This window comes from Phocoena phocoena, chromosome 8 (assembly GCF_963924675.1).
Source record: "Phocoena phocoena chromosome 8, mPhoPho1.1, whole genome shotgun sequence".
Lineage (NCBI taxonomy): Eukaryota > Metazoa > Chordata > Mammalia > Artiodactyla > Phocoenidae > Phocoena > Phocoena phocoena.
In genome coordinates this window covers 100607747-100633486 of record NC_089226.1, presented here as the reverse complement: position 1 = coordinate 100633486, position 25740 = coordinate 100607747, and the positions used below count along the sequence as shown (strand labels likewise).

The following is a 25740-nucleotide window of genomic DNA, read 5'->3' as shown; positions in this document are numbered from 1 at the left end:
CCCAGAGGAAGGTGGAGGCACGGGAGAATTTTGCAGGAGGATCAGTGAGGAGCAAAAACAGGAAGGGGTTGGGAGCAGGCCATGGAAAATTCACTGCCAGGAAACAGAGGCCAGCATCTGGTTTGCATTAGGCTGAGAGAACTTCGAAGCCCAAAGCTTGAGTGAGAGATATTGTTATCCATGCGCAGGGCAGGCGGGGTGTGACTACCCATCAGGAACTGGCAGCTTCTCCCAGCGGGAACTCAGAGGCTGACAGGAAAAAAGAGGGAAGGCGAGGGAGAAGGGGACAGGAAACTCAGTCTCCACTGTGGCTGCCACCTCATGAATGTTATCTTCTTTGATATTCACAACTTCACAGGGGAGAATTGTTCCCATTTTTATAGTTGTGGGGATTGAGTCCCAGAGAGGTTAAGTGACTTGCCCAAGGTCACACAGCCAAGGGACCGGCAGAACTCCTGATTAGAATTCAGGCCAAATGAGATAGGGTGGAACACTCAAACCATCCCACGGGTGGATTGAGGCTGACTGTGTGCCAGGCAAGGGGCCACTGAGGATTTGGTGATGAGCGCGGGCCAGCCTCTGCCCATGGGGTCACTCAGTTCATGTGGGGGGTGTCTGACAGTGCCATGGGGCACTGTTCATGACACAAGGTGGACCACGTGTCTGAGGGCTCCAGCCCAATGCCTGCAGAGGAAAAAGCAATCCAGAGGGGAAGGCTTCCTGGAGGAGGGGGTATGAGCAAAAGAGAATTTTATCAGAGGGGGTGGGTTGGAGTGGAGGATGCAGAGAGGGGGTAGTGTGAGGAACGTGGGAAGAGGGGGGTATAGGGCATGTCTGGGCAATAGCAGCTGGCCTGGTGTGCCTCAGAGGGAGAGATTCCATTTTATAGTTGGGGAAACTGCAGCATAGAGCCTGATGTGCCCAGAGGTTCACAGTCTGGGAGTGGGGTTGAATCCAACTTCTCCGACTCCAACCAGGTCTGCGTTCCTAACTGCTACACCATCTGGTCCCTTTTTGCTGGTGGTTAATAGTTTTAAGGGGATATTGAGGCCAGGGACCACAGGGCAGCGGGGGCCTTGCCCAAGGCCACACAGCCAACTAGTGACAGGGTCAAAGCTGGACAGGCTCTTTCCAACTTGCCAACCTGAGTGGGAAGAGGACAGGCAGCCCCATCCATGGGCCCGGTAAAAACCTGGGGCCTTAGGTATGTAGAGGGAGGCTCCCACCTCCCTTCAAGGTATCTCACCTTCCTTAGGAGGGGGGCCCAGCATCATATGCTATCTGCTGAGCCACAGGAGTTAATAATTACTGGGTTTAAGGAGCCAGAGGCCTGTCTGGGAGGCGCCTCCCTCACAGGCCACTGCTCCTCAGAGATAGCAAAGGTTAGTCTGAGTCTCAGCCTGGGAGTGGGGAGAAGGCTCCTGCCACCTCCCGGCTTGGCAGTCTCCAGAGACACTCTCGGTCTGGCCCTCCAGCCATGGACCCCGCTAAGGAACGCACTGAGTGCCCTGCCCGAGAAAAATGCCCTGTGTTCCTGGCAATGAGCTCAGGGACTGTCCGCTACGCCCCATCAGGTTTGGGCCTTGCACTCAAGGGCAACTTGGGAGAGCAGCCCTGGGACACAGACAGGTGAGCGGAGGGGCTGGGGGAATCTTGCCGCTCAGCAGGGGCATTGGGGGAGGGGAGAGAGGCGGGGCTCCAGACAGGGGACTGGCATAGAACTATGAGGAATTTCATGAGCATTCTACAAGGTCGGCACCAGGGGTGGCCCTGATTGTCTTGTCCAACTTGGTGGTTGTACAGATGTAGAATCTGAGGCTCAGAGAGGGCAAGACACTCATTCTTGGTCACACAGTGAACTGAAGTCCAGAATCAGGGCCTGGGTCATCTAGGCTGGCAGTCTTCTGGATGGGTCTGTGGCCAAGGCTGCCAGGCTGGGGATAAGGATGGCAGGGGTGAGGGGGAAGTTTGGGAAGGGCAGTGGCTTGGGGGCAGAGGACACACCTTTTATATTTTCCTCCCCACCTGCTGGTCAGGCACCTAGTAGGCTCCTCTTGTTGCCCGACAGCATGTAGCTGCGGCTGCCAGAGAGCCCCTCTGGTTTCTGGGCTGTCTTTTCAGAAAACCGGTATAAGGGGTCACAGCCCCTCCATCCCTGGCTGTGTGACATTGGGCAGGTTCCTTAACTTCTCTGAGCCCATCTTTTTCAACTGAGGAGTTGTGGGAGGAGCTAGTGAGGCCTTGGGAGTCCTAAGCAGCTGCACAGATCATGGGATATTTTTGGCTAGTAATTGGGGTGGTGACAGTGACCCCACACTTGTCCTTCAAAGCCTCACTCAAGAGTCTCCCCAGCCCACCGGTCCTCCCGGGCTGAGGACCCTTCCTCTGGGGCCATAGCCCTGGACTGACACCCCCTCCACCCCTTATCTCCCACCAGTCCGGGTTACCACAACTTGGACCAGGTCTTATCTCCTGCATGGGCTTGTGATGACTTGGAGGGTAAGCGCCCTGTTCTGAGCTCCTTTTGTGTCATCCCCTCCCCATTCCCCTAAAGAGTGAACAGAGCAAGGTCCAGGAAGACAGCAGTTGCTCAAGACTATTTGGAGAAGGATTCGTCAACAAACATAATGACATCTGCTTTGGGCCAGAGCCTGGGCTGGGCTGCGGTGGGTGGAGAAACACAGCCCCAAGGAGGACCTGGTCCCTGCCCTTGGGAAACCACAGCTGTGGAAACAATTGCCCTGCAGAGTGAAGGAGGTCTGGGCAGAATGAAAAGGATGTCACAGAGGGCTGCCCAGGTTGTTCACTGCACAAGGTACCAGCCAAGGGGGCATGAGAGCCAGACATCAAGTCTGGCTTGTCCTCCACTCACCAAGTCCTGTACCTTGGCATGGGCCATGCCCACCTAGGAAAGGAGTACCGTTCTCTAATTTGAACTAAGATACCATTCACTTGGCAAGGTGTGCCCTGGGCAGGCAGTGGCCCTGGAAGCGGGGGTCCCCACCCCACATCTCTCCACTGTACTGGAGCCCCAGGAGGACAGAGCCTGTGTCTATGCAGTTTCCTTTTGGGTCCCCAGCCCTTGTATGGCCCATAGTTTGTGCTCAGAAGGGGTGGTTGAATGCATGCATTCAAACTGTGTGCCCCAGATGAAGACCTGATAAACTCAAGCCTGGGGCCCCAGCTCGGGGTCTGAGGGTAGTGCCCCAAGTTCTAGCAATATCTGGAAGGGAAGTACTTCCTCCCATCCTCCCAGGCCTCCTCTAGACACGGAGGCTGGGAGCCATGGTCCCTGGCAGGAGGGAAGTGGGGTTATGCTCTCACTGGATCAGCCCCAGGCTGAAGTTGAGGCTGATGGTCAGGGCTCAGGAAAGGTGACAGAGGGACAGAGGGGTTGAGGGACAGGCTAGACCAGCGTTCAGGGAATTTGCAGAGGATGTGGGACCTGACAGGTGTGTGTGTGTGTGTGTGTGTGTGCGCGCGCGTGCGCAATTCTCCCAGAGAGTAGACGGTGGGCAAAGGTAAGGATGGGCAGTATCTGTACAGAGCAGGAAGGGAGGCCCCTGGTTGGCGGCGGGAGGGGGGGGGGGGGGAAGGGGCGGGGTTGGGGTTGAAGACTTGGGCCAAAGGTGGGGCCTCCCTCAGAAAAAGCACTCAGTAGGAGTGAGAAAACTAGTTTTGGGGTCAGCCCCGCTTCTCACCAGGAGGGAAGTTGCCCAGAGACAGGCGCAGAGCAGGGAGGCCAGGGAAGGAGTGATGGCCGGAGGGCCGGGTGAGGGGGTGGGAGGGTGTCTGCCGGCCTTGAGTGACAGTCCGCTAAGAATCTGGGAGCTGAAAGCCCAAAGCCATGGTAGGCTCTTGAGCAGGGGTGGTCCTGGGAGGGTGCTGCGCTGGGCCGCGCTGGGCGCCGGATGTCTGGAGCAGAGTAAGCTGGGAGCGCCGGAGAGCAGTGCTGGCCGCAGGATGACTGGGACCCGCTCCTCCCCCACTCGGGCCGTCGCACCGTCCGGGGAGGGCGGCCGGAGCGGGGCTGGGCCGGGAGCGCGCGCGAGTTCTCCGCGTCGGCCGCCGGAGGGGCGGGGCAGGCACGTGTCCTTGGGCCACCCCTCGGCCACGTGACCCGCCGAGGGCAGGGTAGCAGAGGGACTGGGGGCCGGGGCGCGAGCCCGGGCCGCACAGACCCACAGGCAGCGGGCAAGACTGACAGGCGGCGGGGCAGCCTGGCTGGCCCGGGGCGGAGTCGGCTGCGGGCGGGGACGCGGCGGGGGCGGTGCGGGGAGATCGCTGGGCGATCGCGGCGGCGGCGCGGGGAACCGACGCCCGGGCGCCCCGAGTCGCCAGTATGTGGAGCGGGTAGGTCCGCGCGGGGTCGGGCCGCGGCTGCCTCCGGGGGTGGGACGGTGCGCGGGGGGGTTCCCTGCAGTGTGTTCACCCTTACCGGGAGGTGCTCTACGCCCCCATCCCTGCCCGTGCTGTAGCACGAGGACTGGCGAGCCGGTTTGGGGTGGAAGGACATTCGGCATGGAGGGCTCAGGGGGGTCTCTCTGGGGGCTGGAGTTGTGAAGGGTGGGCTGCTGACCGTCGCGGAGTGACAGCGCCAGCTCCTAGCTTGTCCGGAGCGCAAGTGAGATGGGGGCAAGGGGGTGTGCGGCGGAGTGCAAGCCAGAGTAAGCCTGGGATCAGCACCTAGAGGAGGGACCCCCAGGCTGAGTGAACCCTTGAAAAGCAGTGCATTTGCGAAAGGGGGGACTGGGTCTCTGCCACATTCGCTTGCAAGTCGGTGAACTTCCATCTGGGGCTCCTGGAACCTGCTGAGCTCAAAGGTGGGGGGACCTCCCTGCAGCCTGGAGGGGTGCAGTGCAGACTCTGGGCCCTGGACTAGTGGCTCCAGTACCCATATCTGTTCCTTGATTCTTAGCGGTGGTCCCAGTCCCTGGGCAACCAGGTGTGGGACCCTTTCCCTGTAAGTGCAGAAAAGCTGTGGCCTTCTCATGGAGTTGGGTAAACACTTCTTCCTCCCCATAGCCTGGAAAGACCAGGTCCTGGCAGAGATGTGGCCAGAGTGGGGGTGGGTTGTACTCCTGGAAAGAGCGGGGCCAGATGGGTGGTCCCAGGACAGGGCTCCTCCCAGCCACAGCCTGGGGAGTGAGGGAAGCCCCACTGGAGAGGCTGGCGGGCTGGAGAGTTCTGATGCAGGCTAGATCCACTTTACTCCATGGCACCTAGCGAAGTTCGGAGTTCGAGCTGAGATGCTAGGGGAGGACTGGGGGAGTCATCCCCAGCAGGGGCTCCTGAGAGAATGGGCTCCTGGTAGGGGTGAGGTGTGGAGACACGTGAGACTCTTAAAGGGAGAGAGTTAAGCAGAGCCTGGATTCTTGTGGAATTGCGCCCTGGGGGAAGGAGACTGAGCTTACGGAGAAGGTGGTTGGTGACAGCTGGAGAGGTCGGGGCGATCCCACCTGGGGTAAACCGTGCTTGAGGAGCTTCTGGAGGAAGCTCGTGACCCCTTGTGTTGGGTGCGCCCAGGCAAAACACAGCCACCGAGTTGCTGTGTGATCTTGAGAGTATGGCCTCACTGCCCTGAGCCTCAAGGTGAAATGTGTGGGTTGTGTGGTGGAGGTAATCCAGGCCCAGAGAGTGTCCTTTCCTGGAGGCATCCAGGCTGGAGCCAGACAGACAAGTCTGGGAGGTGCCAGTAGATGGATGCTCACTTTAAAGACTGGATCCAAGAGTCCCAGGACCGTTCTGGATGGACCAGCCTGCCAAGCTGACCCCCGCTTGATCCTAAGTGTGGCTTACTTGGATCCCCCAGGGTGTAGCTGGGTGCAGAGCACATAGTAGGTGCTTCATAAATGCGGATGGAAAGCATGAGGGGCAGAATGAGGAGCTGGGCATCTGGGGAGTGAGAGGCAGAGTTTTGGGGTTACCTTGAGCTCTGCCTTTTCATGGCCCCCTTACTTGGATGTTGGAGGCAGGGGCCAAGCTGCCAGCACCCGCTGGGGTCCTGGTGTCCTACGAGCTCACGCAGACCCCAGCAGCAGCTGGGAGGGATGCTGCTCAGGTCACACTTGCCCAGGTAACTGACTGAGCGGCTGTGACACCTCTGGGTGAGTGCATACTTGGGATCCTTCCTTCTAGACTAGGAGGGGTGAGGAGTTGGTGACTCTGGCTAAGCCATTGATGTCTCTGGGGCTTGGTTTCCTTACCTGGAAGACAACAGAGATACGTCTCTTGGGTGACTGCTCTGTTAATGGCCAGGTCATAGTGCCAGTTCACCTTCTTGGCCCTGGACCCAGGGCTGCTCCCCTGGCGTGGGTGGAAGTGGCAGGACTCTACAGGAGCTCAGGTGGACCCTCTTCCTTGGGACTCCTTGAGTGTGGGCCCTGAACTCAGAACCCAGAGGTGGCTCCCCCAAAACAGGACTGCTCCCCTCCCCCTCCCCCCAGTGTCCCCTGTCCATAGTCTTGGGTGCCAAGCCGGCTTCCTGGTGATGGGGTGAGGATGGTGACTGGGGTACTTCTGCTGCTAACACAGTGCTGGGCACTTGAGACTTGGTCATCAGAGCCGAGAGTTTGGGTTCTGGGCTCATTTTCTGCCACTAAGTGGCCACATGACATTGGTGTAGCCCCTCAGTCTCGGTTTCCCCATCTGACAGATGGGGCTAATCATACCTCCCTAGAAAGGGAGGGACAGGCTCTGATAGACGCCCAGGAATGAGAAAGACCACCCCAACCTCCCAGGGATGGGAGACTGTGTCTTTGCTGCAGGCAGGATGCTGGGGAGCTGCAGGGCTACAGATGGGCTGTGAGATCTTGAGAAAGTCACCTAACTGTTCTGGGCCTTGGCTATCGTAAGGAGCTTGGATCTGTGAGGTCCTGCCTTTAAGGAGTAAGTCACAGGGAACTCCAGGCTCTGAAATGGCATCTGAAGCATGGCCTAGGGGCTCCAGGGTCAAGAGCAGGAGAAAGGGGTTTTGCGACCTTCACTGTCACCTCCTCCTGGAAGCCCTCCATGATTTAACTACCTCCCACCTCCCCCTCAACAGATGGAAATGTCTTTCCTGCTGTCCCTTAATCAGCACATCTGTCTGTGGCACTCAGTAGAGTCCTGCTTGTCCTAGACTCTCCCCACACGGGATTTGTGCTCAACAGGGTGGGGGAAGGGAAGCAAAATGAATTCAAGTGTGATGAGAAGGGGGCTTGGTGACGTGGCTGCCAGAATCTGTGCACATTGGGTGGGTCTGGGCCGGTGGAGCGCCTGGCACACGATAGGTGCTCGCTGCGTATGTGTTGGATGTTTGAGGGCTTGGGGTGTCAGATTCTTATAGGACTAAACAGGCAGATGTGAGGTGTGTGCCATGTGCCCTGCTCTACCTCAGTAGAGGAGGGAGCCCTCCACCCTTTCAGGCCTTGTGCCACCTCCGGTGGAGACACAGGGCTGGATTCCCTCCCTCATCAGGGCTGGGCTGCGCTGGGCTGGGCGGGCAGGCCTGGGGCTTTGGCAGGGAGAGGCTTGGCCTGGCCCCCCCTGCCTCAGGTGTTCTGACCTCCCTGCTTACCACCCTGAAGCTGTTCCTGACCTCCTCCTCCCTCCTACTGCCTGTCCTACCAGGCACACACCTGCTTCCCCCTTCCTGGAGCGGTCCAGGCCCACCCTCTCCTATACTGGGGGTCCCGCTTGGCTCACTTCCCGGCATTCTTCTGGTGCCACGTATGACACCGTTCTCCCATTCTTCTGGAACCCTCCCCTCCAGCCCCTCTGATGGCTCCTGTTCAGGTCTCCAGGCTGGCTCTCTGGCCCTCAGCTCCTCTCTCACCCATCCCTCATCCAGGCTCTGGGCTGCAGCTGCTCCCTCTGGGCTGGTGCCTCCCCTCAGCCACCACTTCCCAAATGCCTCAGCCACGCCCCTTACCTTCCCTGAAAGACCCCCTCCCAGTTCCTCAGTCATGTCGTGGGCACTGCTGTTCTCATTCACCTTGTCCTCCGTTTTTCATTATATTAATTACTGCAACTTTTGTTCTGTTCCCCTCTCCAGCCCCTGGTCCTCCCCTGATTTCCTCCCCACCCCCGCCCAAGTCTTTTGTCTCTGTGTGTCCCCTCCCAGCCCAGAGCCTGCCTGGCTAGAACAGCAGCCTTGGGTGGAACCGTACCACCACCACTCAAGCACTATCTCCAACTTCCTCAAACCCCCCGTCTGCATCCTGCCTCGCTTCTCTGAAACCACCATTCATCCCCTTTCCGCCAGTCCTGACTTTTTTGGGTGACAGTTCACATGATGCACTAGTGCCTGGACTCTGGGTTCAGTTTCCCCGCTGCCACTTCCTTGCTGTGTGTTCCTGCCAGGTCGCCATCCCTCTCTGAACCTCGGGTGCCTCGTCATTCAAACTGGGCTGGCGAGAGCATCTCCCTGTAGCAGCATCGCAGGTTGACACGTGATGACGTCTGTGGAGATGTGGAGTGGTGGGCTGGCGTGGACGTGAACAGGAGCTTGAGAATCTGATCTGTGTGTGGGTCTGGAGCTGAAGACTTGGCCACTCTGTAGGCTGAGCCTGGCTGGGCTTGCTGGTTGGTTGGGGACCCAACACATGAAACCTTTCCTGGGACCCCCCTGGCCTCGTTACGAGAGTCACTTGCCTGTCAGCCTCAGTGTCCTCAGGGCTTACTGGACCGCGCATAAGTGTATGAGCGTGATTCTGAACTGGGCCCCTGTGCCATGGCTGTTCCTGAACTGTGCCCTGGGTCAGAATTCCTGCAGACCAGACCAGCTGTGGTCGCCCCGGAACCCGGGCTTGGTGGCCCCAGGCAGAGGGTGAGGGTCACAGTCTGCCCTCCCAACCCTCTCCTTCCCCTGGTTTTCAGTGCTTTCTTCACTGGCTTCCCCGCTGCTTGCTTAATGAACCCACTGTGCCTGTTAGCACAGGGGAGGGGTCTTTAACTCAAAGAGGTGACCTGGGCACTCGGGGGGGGGGGGGGGGGGGGCGGGGCGCAGAGAAGGGGAGGTTAGAGCAGAAGGACCCCATGGCTGGCTGGTTGGGCTGGGTCTGGGAAAGGGTATCCAGGACGCTACCTGGGCCCGTCTGGCCCCGGGAGTGGGCTCCGTTCAGGCCCTCCTGGCCCAGTGGGGTTGCTTTGTGACTGGGGACCATAGAATCCGGGGTGGGCCTCATTTCGCCATTTTTTCTGCTTGGGGACAAAAGCCCTGCTGGTCCTCCTAGGGGTGGCCTGGGGGGTGAGGATTGAGGTTACTGCTTTCCCCTGCCTTCTGTGTTTCCTGGGGAAGTCACCCAGTGGGGCCTTTCCTGTATGAACTGCCCTGGGCTCTAGGCCGCAGAGGTGGCTTCGGGATGGGGGATGTTGGCTGCCCCCACCTACCTCTGACCTTGAATCTTAGTATCTCCCACCCCCCTACCCGAGCAGACCCCTTCCTAGCCAGCCCTGCTGTGTGTCCTGGACACTGAACTCTGTGTCTGCAGGGAATGGGGTCCGAGAAGTTTTGTGCACAGGGCCGTGGACCTGGACTGGAAGGGGAGGACCTGGACAGCAGGAGGACTCCAGTGGTAACCCGTGCTCGCCCAAGGAGTGAGCTCCCCAGCCCCCAGGCACTCACACCCGGATTTTCGGGCCTCTGGTCTAGGAGACTGAAGTGTGTGGAAGATAGCAGATTCTGGCTTGGGTGGACCCGAGGGGCCTGGGCTCCCTCCTTCGTCTGAACTTTGAGTCACGGGAGCTGCCTCATAGCCCAGAAGTGTGAGGGGCAGGGTCTGCAGATTTCAGTACAGAGTGGACCCTCCTTCCCTCCAGCTTCTGCACCCCTGGCCCAGGCATTGGGCATTTGGTGACCACAGGGCTGTCCTGCTGTTCCCACGCCTTCTGCCATGAGGATTTGCTCGTGGGCTTTTCCACCAGGGAGAGGGGGAGGGTATCACACTCTGTCTCAGGCCTCCCTGGACCACTGTTTCCTCTGGCTGCAAAATAGGGCACCATCCCCCCAGAAGTAGGCCAAAGTGAGCCTGTTAGGAAAATGATGGGGGCTGTCTGGACGCACCCCCAGCCCGTGCCCTTGGGACCCGCTGGAGAGTCCTTCACTGTGGCCAGAGGCCCAGACCACACTGGTGGACGAAGCTCAGGCCTCGTGGGAGGGGCTGGCGGCCTTGTTCCCCTAGGCAGGCGGTGTTGGCAACGTCAGGGTGGTCCTTGTTGTGGGGCTAGGTGTGTGAGACCTGGGATCCTGCCCTGTGCCCTGTGCTGTCCCTGAGTCAACCCCTGCCCTTGGCCTGTAGTTCCTGCTCATTCTATGGTAGTGGGCAGTCCCGAGATGGGGTCCCCACCAAGCCTGAGTGACTGTGGCCATTCTCTCAACTGAGGAAGTGGGGCTGGGGCCCAGGCCTCCAGGTTCCCACAGTGGGTACATCCCCAGGGCCTGGGGTTTCAGGTGCAGGACACAAGAGCCTGGGCAGGGATGGTGGAGGTGGTGGAGGCACCTGGCAGATAGCCCACTATTTAACTGGCGCTGTAGCCAGTGACTTCCTCATTGGATTCTCAGTGTGTCCCTGCAGGTCTTAACCGCCATCCCACAGGCGGGGAAGCAGGTTGAAAGAATTTCAGCAACTTTCCCAGGGGCTCGCATGGACCCCAGGTCAGAGGCTGGCATGGACCCGGCCGTGCCTGACTGGCCTGTGCTCTCAGCCACAGCTCCCCCAGTCCTGGCCTCCCTCCTGGGAGGCAGTTTCCTGCCTGAGCAGAGGCTGAGAAGCCAGTTTGGGCTGGAATTGGCTCAGATTTTCCCGTCACAGCCAGGGAGGAGCCTCCTGGATGCCCCTGGGTCCAGCGGCCCTTGATCCCAAGGCAGATGCAAAATTCTGTGGCCCACACCCCACCTGCCTGTCCGCTGTGGCTGGAGAGCTTTGGACCTGGGCTGAAGACCTGGCCTCCTGTCCCACCAGTGCCACCAACTAGCTGTGTGGCCCTGGGCAAGTCCCATTACCTCTCTGAGCATCCGTCCCTCAACTGTAGAATGGGAACAATACCACGAATGCTGCTGAGATAACATGGGCAGAGCACCCTGATGAGTCCCCTGGGTGCAGACCCCAGCCTGGGGCTGCCACAGTACTGCCCCAAGCTTCAGGGACCCCCCCACTTCCCGACTAGACCCCCCCCCCAAGCAAAGTATTAGGAAAGATCCCTGTCCGGCATAAACACTGTTGATGGAGCGGTGGGTGTGTGTTCCCACTTTATTCATCAAAGCCCCACGTCCTAGCAAGGCAGGACCCAGCCCCAGGAACCTTGAGGCCACACTCGGGGCCAGTTCCAGCAGACGGCAGGCTGGGCTGGGCAGCTGGACAGGGCCATGCGGAGGGTCGGGAATGGGCTCATTGCTGGGGTCCCTGAGTGCCCTCTGTGTTACCTAAAGGCAAACTGAGGCTCCGGGGCTGCTTAGTGACTGTCCCAGGGCCCAGAAGACAGGGAGGTGGGACCGGACAGACCCTGGCCTTGTGCTACTTCCCCTCCGCGATCCTGAATTTCATGACCCCTTGGCCCTGTCTTTCCTCCCTCCCGTGTGGGCCCCTCTTGGCCCCCTGCCCTCCACTTCCCCACTGCTATCAGCAGCCCAGCCCCCAGCCTCGGCCCAGCCACTGCAGCTCAGAAGCTTGCTGGCTCAGGAGCCGCCAGCTTTTGCTGAGTGAGCGAGTCCAGGGTGCTGTCTTGGCACAAACCACCACGGCCCAGCCCGCTCCTCCCCTCCCTCCTCAGGGTCTGCTGCGAAGGGGGGCGCGTGGATGGGAGGCGGGCAGCGGCTGGCGGCCCCCACCCCGCACCGCCTCTAGGGTCTTCAGCTTCCGAGGGAGGAGGGTCCTGAGGCCCAGAGAGAGGGGGTGTTGGCCTGAGGTCACAAGGCAGACCAAACAGAGAGCTGGGACTGCCCCCCTGCATGGCCCAGAGAGCAGGAAGTGGGGCTGCCTTGCCTAGGCTGTTTGCAGAACCTTCCTGCCTCAGCCGGCCCTGCCTGCCCTGGCTAGGCCCTTCCTCTCTGGTCCACCCTAAATGGCGTCGAATTTGCATAAACTATGCATGAGCCATAGCGATGAAGGCAGTTCCCACTTAATCGTCTCACGTGCCAAGGTTTTCTGCACATCTCTGATCCACTCAGTGACCCTTGAGGTAGGGCCGTTGGGATTGTCCCCATTTTATACAGGGGGAAACTCGGGCTCTCGACACGCACACATTCACAATATCTGCTGGGCAAACAAGCACCTGCTGTGGTCCTGGGCTGGAGGGGATGGTTGACAAAGATGAATGAGTCCTGTCCTTGCCCCCAGGAGACCCTGTTCTTGGTCATTCTGCCCTTGTGACAACCCCCGTGATGGCCTATTTTACAGATGGGGAGACTGAGGCCCAGAGTGGCAGGTGCATTGCCCGAGGCTGGTCCCTGGCCTCAGCTCTCTAGCTCTCCAGGCCTCGGGACACCACCCTGTATCTGCTCTTTGCCTCACAGCCAGCCCCACCCGGACGAGGGCCGCCCACCGCCCCTTGAAGCTGTCCCAGTCCCCTGGAAGAGTGTGGGCCCCTGCAAAAGCCACAGGGATTCAGACCTGGTGGAGACCCCTGCAGGGAAGGAAGCCCAAGGCGAGGAGGACCCTGCGGCCACCCGGCTGGACGTGTTGCGTCTGCGTAGCTCTTCCATGGAGATCCGAGAGAAGGGCTCAGAGTTCCTGAAGGAGGAGCTGCACAAAGCCCAGAAGGTGGGCTCTGAGGGCGGGGGGCGGAGTGGGGGGGGGTGGTGAGGGGCCGGCCTGAGGGGCCGTGGGCTCTCGCCCAAAGCCCAGAGACGTCACGTTCCTGTCAAGGCCACCTACATGCCAGGCCTGTGCTGGGCAGGAGGGCAGCCCAAACGAAGGAGAAACAGTTTTTCTTGTGACTTTGAAACGACTTTTAGAAGTCATGACATCTCTGAAAACCGTTCCCAGGCTCTAACAAACTGACGGTTGGGGTTCAACTTCACGCTCTGAGCTAAATGGAAAAAGCATATTCTAATCTGTAGAAGCGCAGAGGAGGCAAGCTCGGGGCCCTGAGGCGCACGTAAGGCGGCCCCGGGAGTGGCGCCAGGCCCGGGGCCGCTGGGGGCTCACAGCGCCCTCCCTCGTGCCCACGCCCGCCCCGCAGGAGCTGAAGCTGAAGGATGCGGAGTGTGAGCGGCTGTGCAGGGTGCGCGGGCAGCTGGAACGGGAGCTGGAGGAGCTGACGGCCAGCCTGTTCGAGGTGCGGGGTGGGGCGGGGCGGCGGGCAGGGGGCGGGGCAGCTGGGCGTCCGTCCGCGCCTGCCTCTCACGTGGAGCCCGCCGTCCTCCCAGGAAGCCCACAAGATGGTCCGAGAAGCCAACATGAAGCAGGCGGCGTCAGAAAAGCAGCTGAAGGAGACGCGGGGCAAGGTGAGGCACGCGCCGGCCCAGACCTCCTGCCCACTTCTGAGCCCTGCGAGCGCCGGCCTCCGCCACCCGATCGGACCCTTGCATGGACTGGGGGGCCAGCAGGGAGGGGCAGAGGCATCCGAGATGGCCCCACTGAAACGTTCCCGCTGGAGTGGGAGCCCAGCTCCCTGGGACTCGAGCTGTGTTTCTGCTGTACCACGGAGACCTTTCTGGGGGCCTTTTCAGGGGCTGGGAGGATCCTGTGGCCATTGTAATTTCTTTTCCTCCGTCCCATACCCCCTTTACAAAGCAGAAACCTCAGTCTGGCTGTGTGAGCCTGGGCAAGTAGCTTTATCCCTTGGAGTCCATTTACCCATCTGTAAAATGGGAGGGCTGGGCTGTTCCTGGCTCCTGGGGGCCCCTCAGTGGGAGACCCAGCCAGCTCCCAGATACGTGCACCTAACAGAGTCCTGGCTCCCAGTATGACCTCAGCCAGGCTGTGTCTCCTCTGAGCCTCAGTTTCCCTATCTATGGAAAGGGTATCTCAGCCCCCAACCCAGAGGCTGTTCCGAAGATAACGGGTGGAGTTAGGTGCTCAGGGTGGTCTTTCCTGAGCTGGGGTGGCAGGCAGTGGCAGCTGGGGCAGCCTCAGCCCTGGGTTAATATTGAAAGCCATCTCTCCCGGCCAGATCGACATGCTGCAAGCAGAGGTGACAGCCTTGAAGACACTGGTCATCACGTCCACACCAGCCTCTCCTAACCGCGAGCTCCACCCACAGCTGCTCAGCCCCACCAAGGCCGGACCCCGCAAGGGCCACTTGCGTCATAATAGCACCAGCAGCGCCCTCTGCCCCGCCGTGTGCACCGCGGTAGGACACGCCCCCAGCCCGGACAAGGAGGGCAAAGAGGTGAGGGGCAGCGGGCAGGCAGTGGTCACTGTCAGCCAGGCAGCGGTGCCCAGTGGGGACCCGCCTGGACCCCGCTGTGTGACGGGGAGCGTGTCCTACCCTCTCTGGGCCTCTGTGTCCTCTGGCTGTGAGGGCTGCCTGAATTCCCTGTGATAGGAGGTGTTGGGCCCCCAGTAGGGTACGTGGGGCACCTGGTCCAGGCGGGACAATGGCTGTGATGTCCTTGGCCATGGGTCTTTGGGCAAGTGAAGCCGCCTGTCAGCACCTCAGTCTCCTCATGTAAATGGGGTTTCCTGGGGCCACAGGACGTGGGTGTCAGGAGCTCAGCTCAGGGCTGCACCCAGCGGATGCCCCTGAAGGCTGTAGTGGGATTCAGCTTCCTGGAGTCTCTGATGCCAAGGTGGCCCCAGCTCTGCCCTGCCCCAGGCCTCCCGAGCATCCAGGGAGGAGGTGCGGGCCAGGCCTCTCCATCCCCTTCTGAGCTCTAAGCTTCCGGCTGGACTCTAATAATCTCCTTCCTCTGTCTGTCTCTGTGCACCTGTCTGTCTGTCTGTCCTGCCGGCCCAGCCCGGGCTGCCCCCTCTCCTCTCCCTGCTCCTCTGCGTGATCCCCAGCAAGGCGGTTCACCTCACCTACGAGCCGGCCTGGCAGCTCCCACCTGGGGAGCTGCCCGTGGGCCCCACCTCTGCTACCTCTCTCTCCTTTTCCCGACAGGTAAAGGCTCCAGAGAGGGGCTGCTCCCTCTGCCCCCTCCCAGCCTCTCCCTCTGCATGTGCCCCAGGGCAGCCAGCAAGTTGTGTGTGTTCCTTTCCGTGTGTGCATGCCTGTGTGTGCTGTGCGTCCCGTCAGGTCCCTGTGTGTACCTGCGGGTACCTGCAGCGTCACTCTTCAACTTACCCTCCTCAAGGAGGCAGCGAGGGTCTTCAGAATGAGACCCTGGACCCAAGTCTAATTCTCTAGGCCAAGAAACTGGCAACACACCTCCAACACACTTGGAAGTGAAACTTTTGAGTTCCGAATCTAAATTCTTCTGTGCAAGGGGAAGAGAAGAGTTCTTCTTTGGGACTCGGGTCCCCTGCGTGGCTACAGGGGACAGGCCCGCTGGGGTCTGCACTGCATCCTCCCTGGCTCCCCACCTCCTGGGGCTCTGCCTGTCTCTGCCATGCTGGCCCCCCAGTGCCCTGCCCCACCTGCTCACCTTCCCCCACAGGTGGACACGACACTGTTTGCAGAGTTCCAGGCCTGGAGGGAATCGCCCACCCTGGACAAGACCTCCCCCTTCCTGGAAAGGGTGTACCGGGAAGACGTGGGCCCCTGCCTGGACTTCACCATGCAGGAGGTGAGGCAGACAGAGGGTGGCCCGCCGGGGGGCCCGGCCCTGCAGCCGGCGGCCAGCCCCTCACCACCTCCCACTCCGCCCTGCTCTACCGCAGCTCTCAGCCCTGGTACGGGCCGCCGTGGAGGACAACACGCTCACCATCGAGCCCGTGGCTTCACAAACACTGCCCGCGGTGAAGGTGGCCGCTGTCGAGTGTGGCCGCACCAAGTAAGCTTAGCGCCCTGCCCCCTGGGAAAGGCCCGCATAGCCTTGGGCTGTACCAAGGGGGTGGCCAGGGAGGACTGAGCCTCAGGCCCGCCTGCCGGGTCCTGCAGAGGGACCTGGGGTTGGGCAGGGGCACCTGACCAGAGAGGGATAGTGGCTGCCTCCGCTCAAGGCAAGGAGGCATCTTTGGCAGACATGCTGCCTCTAGTCATGGAGCCGGGGTCTCCCCCTTCCTGGCTGGCCTGACGTGCATCTCTCTCCTACCCCCTCTCTCCCACAGTGGGTTCCGGGCCCCGATTGACACGTAAGTGACGTCATTTTTCACTCCACCTCCTGACAATGACCCGATGGCCCTGGCATCTTGTCCTCCCTGCTTCTCAGCTGGCATTGGGCAGGGCCAGCAGCAGAGCAAAGCTGCCAGCATGGAGCAAGGGCAGGGACTGGGGCCTGCGAGGGAGGCCCCTGGGTGGGAGCCTTGTCACAGAGGGGAACATTTGAGCCGGGTTTTGAGAGACGAATAGCAGTTTGCTGAGCAGGGAAGGACCTTTCAGGCAGAGGCAACAGCATGAGTGGAGGTATGAGAAGCTGGAATATTAATGGAAACACCACTGGATCGGTGGGCAGAGCAGTGGAGTGGGTGGGCATGGGGTTGGGGCTGAGGCCACAGAGGGTGTTTGGGGCCAGAGTGTGAAGGCCTCAAATGAGGTTTGGGCTTTAACCCACTGAGGCCAGCATTTCACAAATCATCGATGAACATTCCCTGAAAAGAGGGTTCCCTGGTCCAATCAGAGTCACAGTGAACCTGGAGGCAGCAAAGGCTCTGATAAGTCCTGCAACCAAGGAGCCTATTTAACCTTCCTTTACTCGGGATTCTCCATAACTATTTCCTGGGCAGTAGGGAAGCAGCAGGGAAAGGTAATGGGCTAGATGTGGGTTTTTGGAGTAGCCCCTGGCTGTAACATGGAGAAGAAAGGCGGAGATGAGGCAGAAGTCTGGTTGGAAGGAACTGAGGGCATCTGGGCAAAAGGTCCTATTGGCAGAACCTAGCCTGGGGACTTGGTGACCTAAGTGGAGGAGAGAGAAGACTCCTGCTTAGGAGGAAGGGGTGACTGGGTCTGAGGGCCCCAGTAAAGTAGGGGCAGCATTTTTAGGGGCGGCAGAGGGTGGAGCTTTGGTACACCTGGCCTGAGGTTGACCAAGCTCTCCTGCCCAGCAAGGGTGAGGTGAGGGGTTGAGGGATGGGGTCCAGCTTGGTTTAAAGGTCTCCCCCAGGGACTTCTGAGACTGCCCCCCTCCTTGGCCTGGCTCCAGGCTCCTTGGGAAGCTGGGACCAGGGGAAAGGATGCCAGGCCCCACCCTGATGTGTGTTTGCCTCCGCCTCCCTCTGTGCCTTCTCTGGCTGCTGCATCCTCCCCGGATGAGCTGGGTGGGCAAGCCCCAGCCGTCCGCATGGTCCTGAGGTCTGCTTTTCCCTAGTACATGTGCCCTGAGTGGCCTGGCCTGCGCCTGTCGTCACCGAATCCGGCTTGGGGACTCCGAGAGCCACTACTACATCTCACCGTCCTCCCGGGCCAGAGTGAGTCATCCAATGGGAGTGTTACCTGGCTCCTTAGAGGCTCCCTGGGCTGGGACTCTGAGCCCCAGGCTGCACAACCTACAATCTACAGAGCAGGGCACAGGCTCAGAGAGGTACGAGAATGACTTGGGCCACACAGCCAAGCCAGTGTATTTGTTTGCTGTTGCTGTGTGACAAGTTACCGTAAACTTAGTGGCATTGATTTATTATCTCACAGACTCCCTGGGTAGGAGTCTGGGCACAGCTTAGCTGGGTCCTCTGCTCAGGGTCTCATGGACTGCAGTCACGGTATCAGCGGCTGCACCCTTTCTGGAGCTCAGGGTCCTCTTCTGAGCTCACATGTTGTTGGCAGAAGTCAGTTCCTTGTGGTTGAAGGACTGAGGTAGCCATTTTCTTGCTTGCCGAAAAGTAATCATGGGAGTGACACCCATCAGCTCTGTCGTTTAATATAACCTAATTAAGGGAGTTAATTAGGCTCCGGCCCCAGGCTTTGGAGAAGGTTCTGAGGCTTGTCTGGCACACAAGGCTGACAGTCAGCTGTGGGCTCTGAGGGACCTCCAGGAATCCCAGCTTCTACCCTCACCTGCCGAGTGACCCAGGTGAGGGTCAGTGGATCAAGGGGCCTCACTGAGCTGGGATGAGGGTGGGGTGGACCCCTTTCCTCTGTCCCTTCAAAGACAGTGAAGAAGATTGGAAAGAACAAAAGTTTGGAAAACTCTGAAGCTTGGTGCAAAGGTGACGTGGTGTGGAAGGTCCTCTTAGAGGAACCATCTCCTCCCCTTGACCTACTAGAGGTGCCTGATTGGACTAAAGTGGGCAGATGGCCTCATCATCAGGCAGTAGATTGACCAGCACAGTCAGCTTGTCTGGTCCTGACAGCCTCTGCAGGGCAGCCCAGCATGTTGTTCTGGCAAATCCCCCAGCAGCGAGCTGAGCTCCCATTAGAGAGGGAGTCTGAGCCTTAGAAATGAAAGGGGTGCACCCCAGGCCACTCAGCCTAGACCTGAGGTCTCCCCATCCTGGATCCAGTCTCTTAACTGCTGCAGTCTCCACCCCCTGCATCTGTGCCCAGAGCCTTGTTTGGTGGCCATGGGTCACCTCTGTTTTTTTCTGATCCCAACCAGGGGATCTGTGCCAGACGCTCCCATGCCTAGAAAATTACATCTAGAACCTTGTTCTGCCAGGCCTACGTGTCTGCTGTCCTGGGCAGAGCTGGGAAGGCAGAGGGGAAGGGTGTGAAGTTCTAGGATGTGGTCCCCACCCTGATGAGACCAAGGAGTGTGGAATCCATAGGGAGAAGAAAGTTCTGTCCCCAAAGCACAGCCCTGGGGAGAGAGCCCCACTGCTCCCCACCATTCCCTAGTCACGGGCCTCTGGTAGGGCCTACTGGCCACTGAGCAACACCAGGGCCTGGGACTCAAGCTTCTCCTGCCCATCCCATCCGGCCCTATGCAGCCCCTCCTCAGCCCTCCCAGGAGGCACCTTTGCCACACTGGGTTAGTCCCCTCACCTGGCCTCTCTCACACCTCCCTGCCTTTGCCAGGGCCACCAACCCCCTGCACCCAATTTTGTCCTCCTGGCAAGGGCTCCTGTGTGTTTGAGGGCCCAGCAGGAGCATCGCCTGTCCCTCAGCTTTCTCCACTCCCCAGCCTGTGGCCCACACACACTTGATGTCCCTCCCCCAAAGTGCTGGGTATTCAGCATGGGCAGTTGTCGGCACAGCTGCCAGCTGCCTTCCACCCTGCTTTGGGTTGGGTACCCTAGAAGCAGGGCCTAAGATGGAGACGGTGTGCAATTCTCAGGTGGCAGAATGGGGGTGGGGGGAAGGACAGGCAAATGTGAGGCTTCAGCTGGAGTCTGGCTTCAGCCTGATCCACAGGGGCTCTGGAGCCCAGAGTGGGTTCCACCCAGAGGCACGGGCGTGGCCTTTTATACCCAAGATGCCTGTCAGTCATTGGCTGAAGTCTGTGAGGGTATGGGGTGCAGAGGGGCACCAGCAGCCAACATTCTCAGCAGTGGGGAGATGGGGCCCCAGCCTGGGGAAGGGGCCTGGGAGGGGCACTGACAGCGCCCTCTCAACGGTATGAGAGTCTTCGTGACAGAGATCAGGTCTGAGCCAGCTCAGGGTCCCCAGTGCCTGGCACAGGGCCTGGCTCGGAGCAGGCCTCAGGTCAGACTGGGGGCTTCAGGTGGGGATCCAGGGCAGCCAGGTGAGCAGCTTCTGATCCCCTCACCTTTCCTGGCATTACGAATAGCACCTGGTAAGGCCTGGCTGGCCGGGGCCTCCAGTAGCCAGAGCGAGCAGGCCCCTCAGGGGAGCGTGGATTCTAGGCAGCCTGCCCGGTTTCATCTTTGCAGCTCAGCCACTTAATAAGTGGAGGCTCCATGGCCTCTGCAGTCGTTGTGGGGTCGTTCTTGGAGCCTCAGCTCTCCCCACGTGTAGACTGGGAATGATAGGCACGTCTGCCGCACCGGATACGCGTACTTGATTACGCTTAGTTGTCGCTATCGTTTTTATTAGGAGTACTAGTATTGCTGCTGTTGACTGCAACGTTAGAGCCCAGAGTTATCTGAGTCTCACAGGACGTGGGTCTTCCCGCTCTGGTCTGCGATCTGCCCTGGCTTTTTTGGGGGGGGGGAGGGGGCAAGTGTGAGGGCTGGGGGGGTCACACCCTGCCCCCTCTGCCCACAGATCACGGCCGTGTGCAACTTCTTCACCTACATCCGCTACATCCAGCAAGGCCTGGTGCGGCAGGACGGTGAGCGCCCCCTGGTGGCCGCTGGGGGTGGCGCCCGGGAGGGGAAGGGCGGGGCGGGGCGGGGCGGGGCGGCCGGGCCAACCCCAGGGCTTTGCTGCCCCCCGTCGGAGGAGGACTCTGCGAGAGAGAAGGTCGTAGATTAGCAAAGCGATCCGGAAGCTCCTGTTGCTGAGCCCTGTGGAGAGAGGAAGAGCGGAAGGAGCCTCCTGGGCTCTGCCTTACCGGGAAAACCAGCCTGGTGCCCCCACATACCTGGATCCAGCTGCTTTTTCCCGTTCAGAAACCTCTCCAGCCCCCCGGGCCTGTAGCGACGGCATTCCTGTTACTGGCCTGGCTTACACGATGGGGCCTCCCCCTGTGAATCTCCTCCCCTCTCCCGCCGCGTGGACCTCCAAGTGGTGGCTGGACACGGCTCGCCCACCTCCCCCTGTAGACACTCCCCGCCCTTGCCCAACAGGTCCTCTGTCCACCCGTTGTCCCCCTGCCCCCATTCTGCCAGGCCAGGGACGGGCCCTGTGCAGGGTCGCTGGAGAGCCCCGGGAGCAGGGGTTGGAGAGCATTTGCAGTCTGTCCAAGTGTGTGGCAGTGTATACATGCGTGTGCGTGTCAGGCTGTGGAGGTGACCGTCAACCTCCATGCCTCCCGGGCTGCAAGCCCCCAGAGTGGAACCTCAAAGAGGTCCGGCTACTCACTGAGATCTGTCCTCAGGGACTGGGGAGTCCTAGGGTGCCCACCAGCTGCCCTAACCAAAGCTGGGGGAGAGGCCAGGCCATCTGCCTGAGGCAACCCTGAGTTGGGCACTGAGTGGGCCCAACTGAGTGGACACTGAGCTGTCCACTGAGTGGGCACTGAGCTGAGTGGGCACTGAGCTGTCCACCCTCTGCCTGCAGCGGAGCCCATGTTCTGGGAGATCACAAGGCTGAGGAAGGAGATGTCGCTGGCCAAGCTTGGCTTCTTCCCCCAGGAGGCCTAGGTCATGGCCCAGGCCTGGAGGGGGGCTCTGAGCTGGAGCCAACACCTGCCCCAGGAGAGACAGACAGACGGGGTCCTAGAGCCAGCCCTGAGCCAGAAGCTGAACAGAGGGACAAATGGCCAGGCCATGGAGGCAGCACTGAGCCAGCAGCAAATGTCCATCCCAGGACAGGACCTCAGGAGGTGACCTCTCGCCCCTCGTAGTACTACAGCCACCAGGAGACTTTCAAGAAAGCACCAAAGACCAAGGAGCTGGGAGCCGTACAAAGGGCCTCAGCCCTTGGGAGGGCACCCCTGGGACAGCCAGCACCCCCTCCCCAGTCCTAGGAGCTGCTGCCTGCAGGTGCCTCACTGGCGAGATCTCCAGGGTATCTCCGCACCCCCTCCACACTTTCCTAAGCCCTGGGCACCAGCACCCCCTTGTGGCCATCCTTCACCTCGTTCCCAGGTGGGCCTGCTGTGCCCAAGGGCCAGAGAGCTAGGAGGAGCGGACGGGGCGCACGGGGGCCTCGCTGGCTGTCTTCCACTCCATCCTGTATCTGCCTGACAGTGATCCCAAAACATTCTTAAGATGTATCAGGGGCCCTCCTCCCGCCCGCCCGCTCGGCCTTCCTCCTTCCCGCCAGCTGAGCCCAATGCTGCAAGGAGCCTTCGCCCCCACCACTGCTGGGAGGATTGGGGCACTTTCCTCCCAAAGTAAAACACAGACAGGCCTCAGGATGCCCGGGCCTGTTTTCAGCTGTGGATGGCCATTCCGACGATGGAGGCTGAGATCGCCCAGCCCAGTACACAGGACTGGGGTGGGGCAGGCAGGACCCGGGCCCCTCCTCCCCCCTCACAGCCTACTCAGTACTGGGGTCCAACCTGGACACATCCCTCACCACGTCCGATTTCCTCCTCTGAATGGAATGTAACGCGATCTCTATTTAATAAAGGACGGCTTTGTTGGTAGAGGCCAGGCAGCCACGCGCCTTCACTCCTGCGCCCTGGGGCTTGGGCCAAGGCTTGGGCATCTGAAGGAATGAAACAAAATCCTTTCCTTGCCCGCCCTCGTGCTTGGGATTAAACCCAAATCCTGAAGGGATTGCTGGAGGGAGCACCAACCGAGTCCTCCCCAGTGTTCCTGGGGCAGTAGGTGATTGGGGGATGAGCCCGGCTCCCTCTCCCGAGAAGTGGTTTGCTGTCAGGAGAACGGGGGCTCTGTCGCTGCCTCACAGGGGATCTTGGGCAGATCCCCTTGCCATCTCCCTGCCAAGTGTCACGGAAGCCTGGAGCTCAGAGTCAGAGCATCAAGGCTGCCTGGTGCGTGCGTGCGTGCAGGGCAAGGCAGGATTGATTGGTGATGTCTGCCAGCAGCACAGCAAGGCCTGGGGTAGCTCTGGTTTTCCCCGCCCTGGTCAAGGGACAGTAGTCAGAGGTGGAAGAAGGTGGAGTCACCCGGTCCTCTGAGAACCCAGGGTAGGCCTTGAGAGGTGCCTTGTGGGGCCTGATCCCCTCCCCACAAGTAGGGATGTGGGCCCAGGCCAGTTGGTGTCCTTCCTTGTGGGGGTGGGGCGTAGCAGCTTCTGGGTCAGTATTTACTGGGGCTGGTGATCCCTCGAGGGGACTTCTCTGTTGGCCTGAGACCTTGGGGCCACTCAGCTGGTAGGTCGAGGCCCCCCCACCCTATCGCTCTCTCCAGCCAGTAACCTTTTCCCTCTTGCTCTCCCGCCTCCAAGACTCTCCCTCTCTTCCCAGCCCTCCCCGCTACTCCACTTGTGATTTGAATCCCTTCTGTCTCCCCAGCCCCCTCGGATGTTCACGGGTTAGGCCTCCTGTCACAGATGTTCATTCATTCACTCAACAAACGCTGGGCAACTCATATGCCAGACACTTCTCCTGGTGCAGGGGGTACCTCGCTTGAGCTGAGACTCTCACGGGGAGACTGGCAATAAAAACAATGCACGGGTGACATCCACGGTGTCAGATGGAGGAAGGAAAACAAGGAAGGCGATGGAGGATGTCAGGGAAGGGTGTATCCTGCCGCATTATATGGGGTCACCTATGTCCTCTCCTGCATACCAGTCTCTTTCTGTCCTGGGTCAATCCTGGGTCAGCCAGGGGACAAGGGAGGATGAAGGTCTGGGCCCTGGAGCTGCCCGTTCCTGCCCTGAGCTTCTGTGCTCCCGGTCCAGCCACACCCAGCGCCAAGGAGACACCAGGCAACAGTTCAGGCAACCTGGCAGAGAATCCCCACGGCCAGATGTGCTCAGCCTGACCCTGGCAGGTGAGCAAAGAGTAGCGGAGATGCCTGGGGGGTGCCTGTGACCCTTACACTCTGGCGTCAGTGTCTCCCAACAATACATAATAGCTGAGCACTTACTGTGTCCCGGGGCTAGTTCCAGACCCTTTACATGAACGAATTCACTTCATCCTCAGGACAACCCTATGAGGTACTGTTTTCCTCATTTTGCAGATGAATTGACTGAGGCACCACGAGGTCATACAGGAAATGGTGGCCCCAGAATGGGAATAAATGAGCCCAGCTCCAGAGCCCACGGTATTCGCCAGCTTCCTAGATGCTTTATACTCACCACCTGTCACATCCCAGATGCTGCATTAGGTCCTTCCCTGTTTTTCAGGGATGTAGAAACAGGCTCAGGCAGTGGGGGAGGAGAATTTTAATCTAGGTTTGTTTCTCACCTTTACCTCGTGAGGGGTGCCCTCACCCCTGCTCTGCAGGCTTCTGGGAGTGGGTATGGGGGGAGCTCAGGGCTTTGGCTTTTGGAGTTGGGGGGCGGGGAAGGTTAGCTCACATCAGCCACACGGGAGTTGTTCCTCTTAAGTGAATTTTCTAGATAACCCACTCAGGTCTCTCTAAGTAGTGCCGCACAGGTGGCCACCTCTTACAAGCCAGCACCAACCACAGTCTCCAAGCCTGAGCCCAGCCCCACCCTGGCCTCACATGTTGCGCTGCTGTGTCACGTTTTACCATCTGCCAAGCCTGTACCGATTTGGTCCTGTCAGGGTTGTGTACCCGGGCAAGTCACTCCTCTCTGGGCTTCAGTTTTCTCATCTTTGACTTGGGAATATCAGACTAAATGACCTTTGCAGCCCCACTCTTTCCCTTTTTTTTTTTTCCATTTATTTTATTGTGGTGAAAACCCACACAGTTGACCATCTTAGCAATTTTTCATCGTATAGTTCAGTAATGTTAAGTATATTTGCATTGTTGTGAAACAGATCTCCAGCACTATTTTTTTTTTTTTGCGGTACGCGGGCCTCTCACTGTTGTGGCCTCTCCCGTTGCGGAGCACAGGCTCCGGACGCGCAGGCTCGGTGGCCACGGCTCACGGGCCCAGCCGCTCCGCGGCATGTGGGATCTTCCCGGACCGGGGCACGAACCCACGTCCCCTGCATCGGCAGGCGGACTCTCAACCACTGCGCCACCAGCACTATTTTATCTTGCAAATCTTAAACTGTGTACCCATTAAACAAATCCCCTCCCCCATCCCTGGCCACCACCATTCTATAACTGCTTTAGAGATTTTATATAAGTGAAGTCATGCAGTATTTGTCTTTTTATGACTGGCTTATTTTATTTAGCATAATGTCCTCAAGGTTCATCTGTTTTGTAGCCTGAGACAGGATTTCCTTCCTTTTTAACGCTGAATAATATTCCATTGTGTTCATAGACCACGTTTTGTTTATCCACCGTCTGTTGATGGACATTTGGGTTGCTTCTACCTCTTGGCTATTGTGAATAATGCTGCTGTGAACATGGAAGTACAGATATCTGTTTGAGACACTGCTTTCACTTCTTTTGGATATTTAGAGGTGGGATTCCTGGATGATATAGTAGCTCTTTTTTTAAAAAAAAATTTTATTTATTTGTGGCTGCATCGGGTCTTCGTTGCTCTACGCGGGCTTTTCTCTAGTTGCGGTGAGCGGCGGCTACTCTTCGTTGCGGTGTGCGGGCTTCCCATCACAGTGGCTTCTCTTGTTGTGAAGCACGGGCTCTAGGCGCGTGGGCTTCAGTCGTTGTGGCATGTGGGCTCGGTAGTTGTGGCTCGCGGGCTCTAGAGCGCAGGCTTAGTAGTTGTGGTGCACAGGCTTAGTTGCTCCGTGCCATGTGGGATCTTCCCTGACCAGGGCTCGAACCCGTGTCCCCTGCATTGGCAGGCGGATTCTTAACCACTGCGCCAGCAGGGCAGCCCCCATATGGTAGTTCTATTTTTAATTTTCTGAGGAAACTTCATACTGTCTTCCGTAGCAGATGCACCATTTTACAATGCCACCAATAGTGTACAAGGGTTCCAATATCCTTGCTAACACTTGTTCCACTGGTGTTTTTTGATAATAGCCATCCTAATGGCTGTGTGATATCTTATTGGTTTTTTTAAATTACGTATAGTTGAATTCCAATGTTGTGTTAATTACTGCTGTACAGCAAAGTGACTCATTTATGCATATATACACATTCTTGTTCATATTCTTTCCCATTATGGTTTATCACAGGATATGGAATATATTCAATAGTTCTCTGTGCTGTACAGTAGGACCTTATCCTACTGTTGTTTATGCGTTCTATATATACC

At 59.1% G+C, this 25740-nt stretch overlaps 1 protein-coding gene across 3 annotated transcripts; it reads left to right on the top strand.

Moving 5' to 3' along the window:
- Positions 1-1477: 1477 nt before the first annotated feature.
- Positions 1478-22114, top strand: RAB3IL1 (RAB3A interacting protein like 1). 3 transcript variants are annotated; one of them, XM_065882290.1, is made up of 11 exons: positions 4188-4353; positions 12494-12740; positions 13162-13257; positions 13349-13426; positions 14095-14313; positions 15524-15652; positions 15747-15859; positions 16137-16160; positions 17333-17432; positions 20125-20191; positions 21082-22114. In XM_065882290.1, the coding sequence occupies exons 1-11, from the start codon at positions 4343-4345 to the stop codon at positions 21162-21164; spliced, it is 1167 nt and encodes a 388-aa protein (XP_065738362.1). In that variant the 5' UTR covers positions 4188-4342; the 3' UTR covers positions 21165-22114. The 3 variants fall into 3 exon arrangements, with proteins under 3 accessions (XP_065738364.1, XP_065738362.1, XP_065738363.1); XM_065882291.1 differs by lacking the exon at positions 16137-16160 and having other exon boundaries at positions 4343-4353; positions 21082-21164; XM_065882292.1 differs by lacking the exons at positions 4188-4353; positions 14095-14313; positions 16137-16160 and adding an exon at positions 1478-1629 and having other exon boundaries at positions 21082-21164.
- The last annotated feature ends 3626 nt before the right edge of the window (positions 22115-25740 follow it).

What these genes read in the sequence shown, in the direction of transcription:
- RAB3IL1 (XM_065882290.1), top strand. An exon ending in TGAAGGAGACGCGGGGCAAG is followed by an intron (nt 13,427 to 14,094) that starts GTGAGGCACGCG and finishes TCTCCCGGCCAG; the next exon opens with ATCGACATGCTGCAAGCAGA. An exon ending in CACCGTCCTCCCGGGCCAGA is followed by an intron (nt 17,433 to 20,124) that starts GTGAGTCATCCA and finishes CTCTGCCCACAG; the next exon opens with ATCACGGCCGTGTGCAACTT.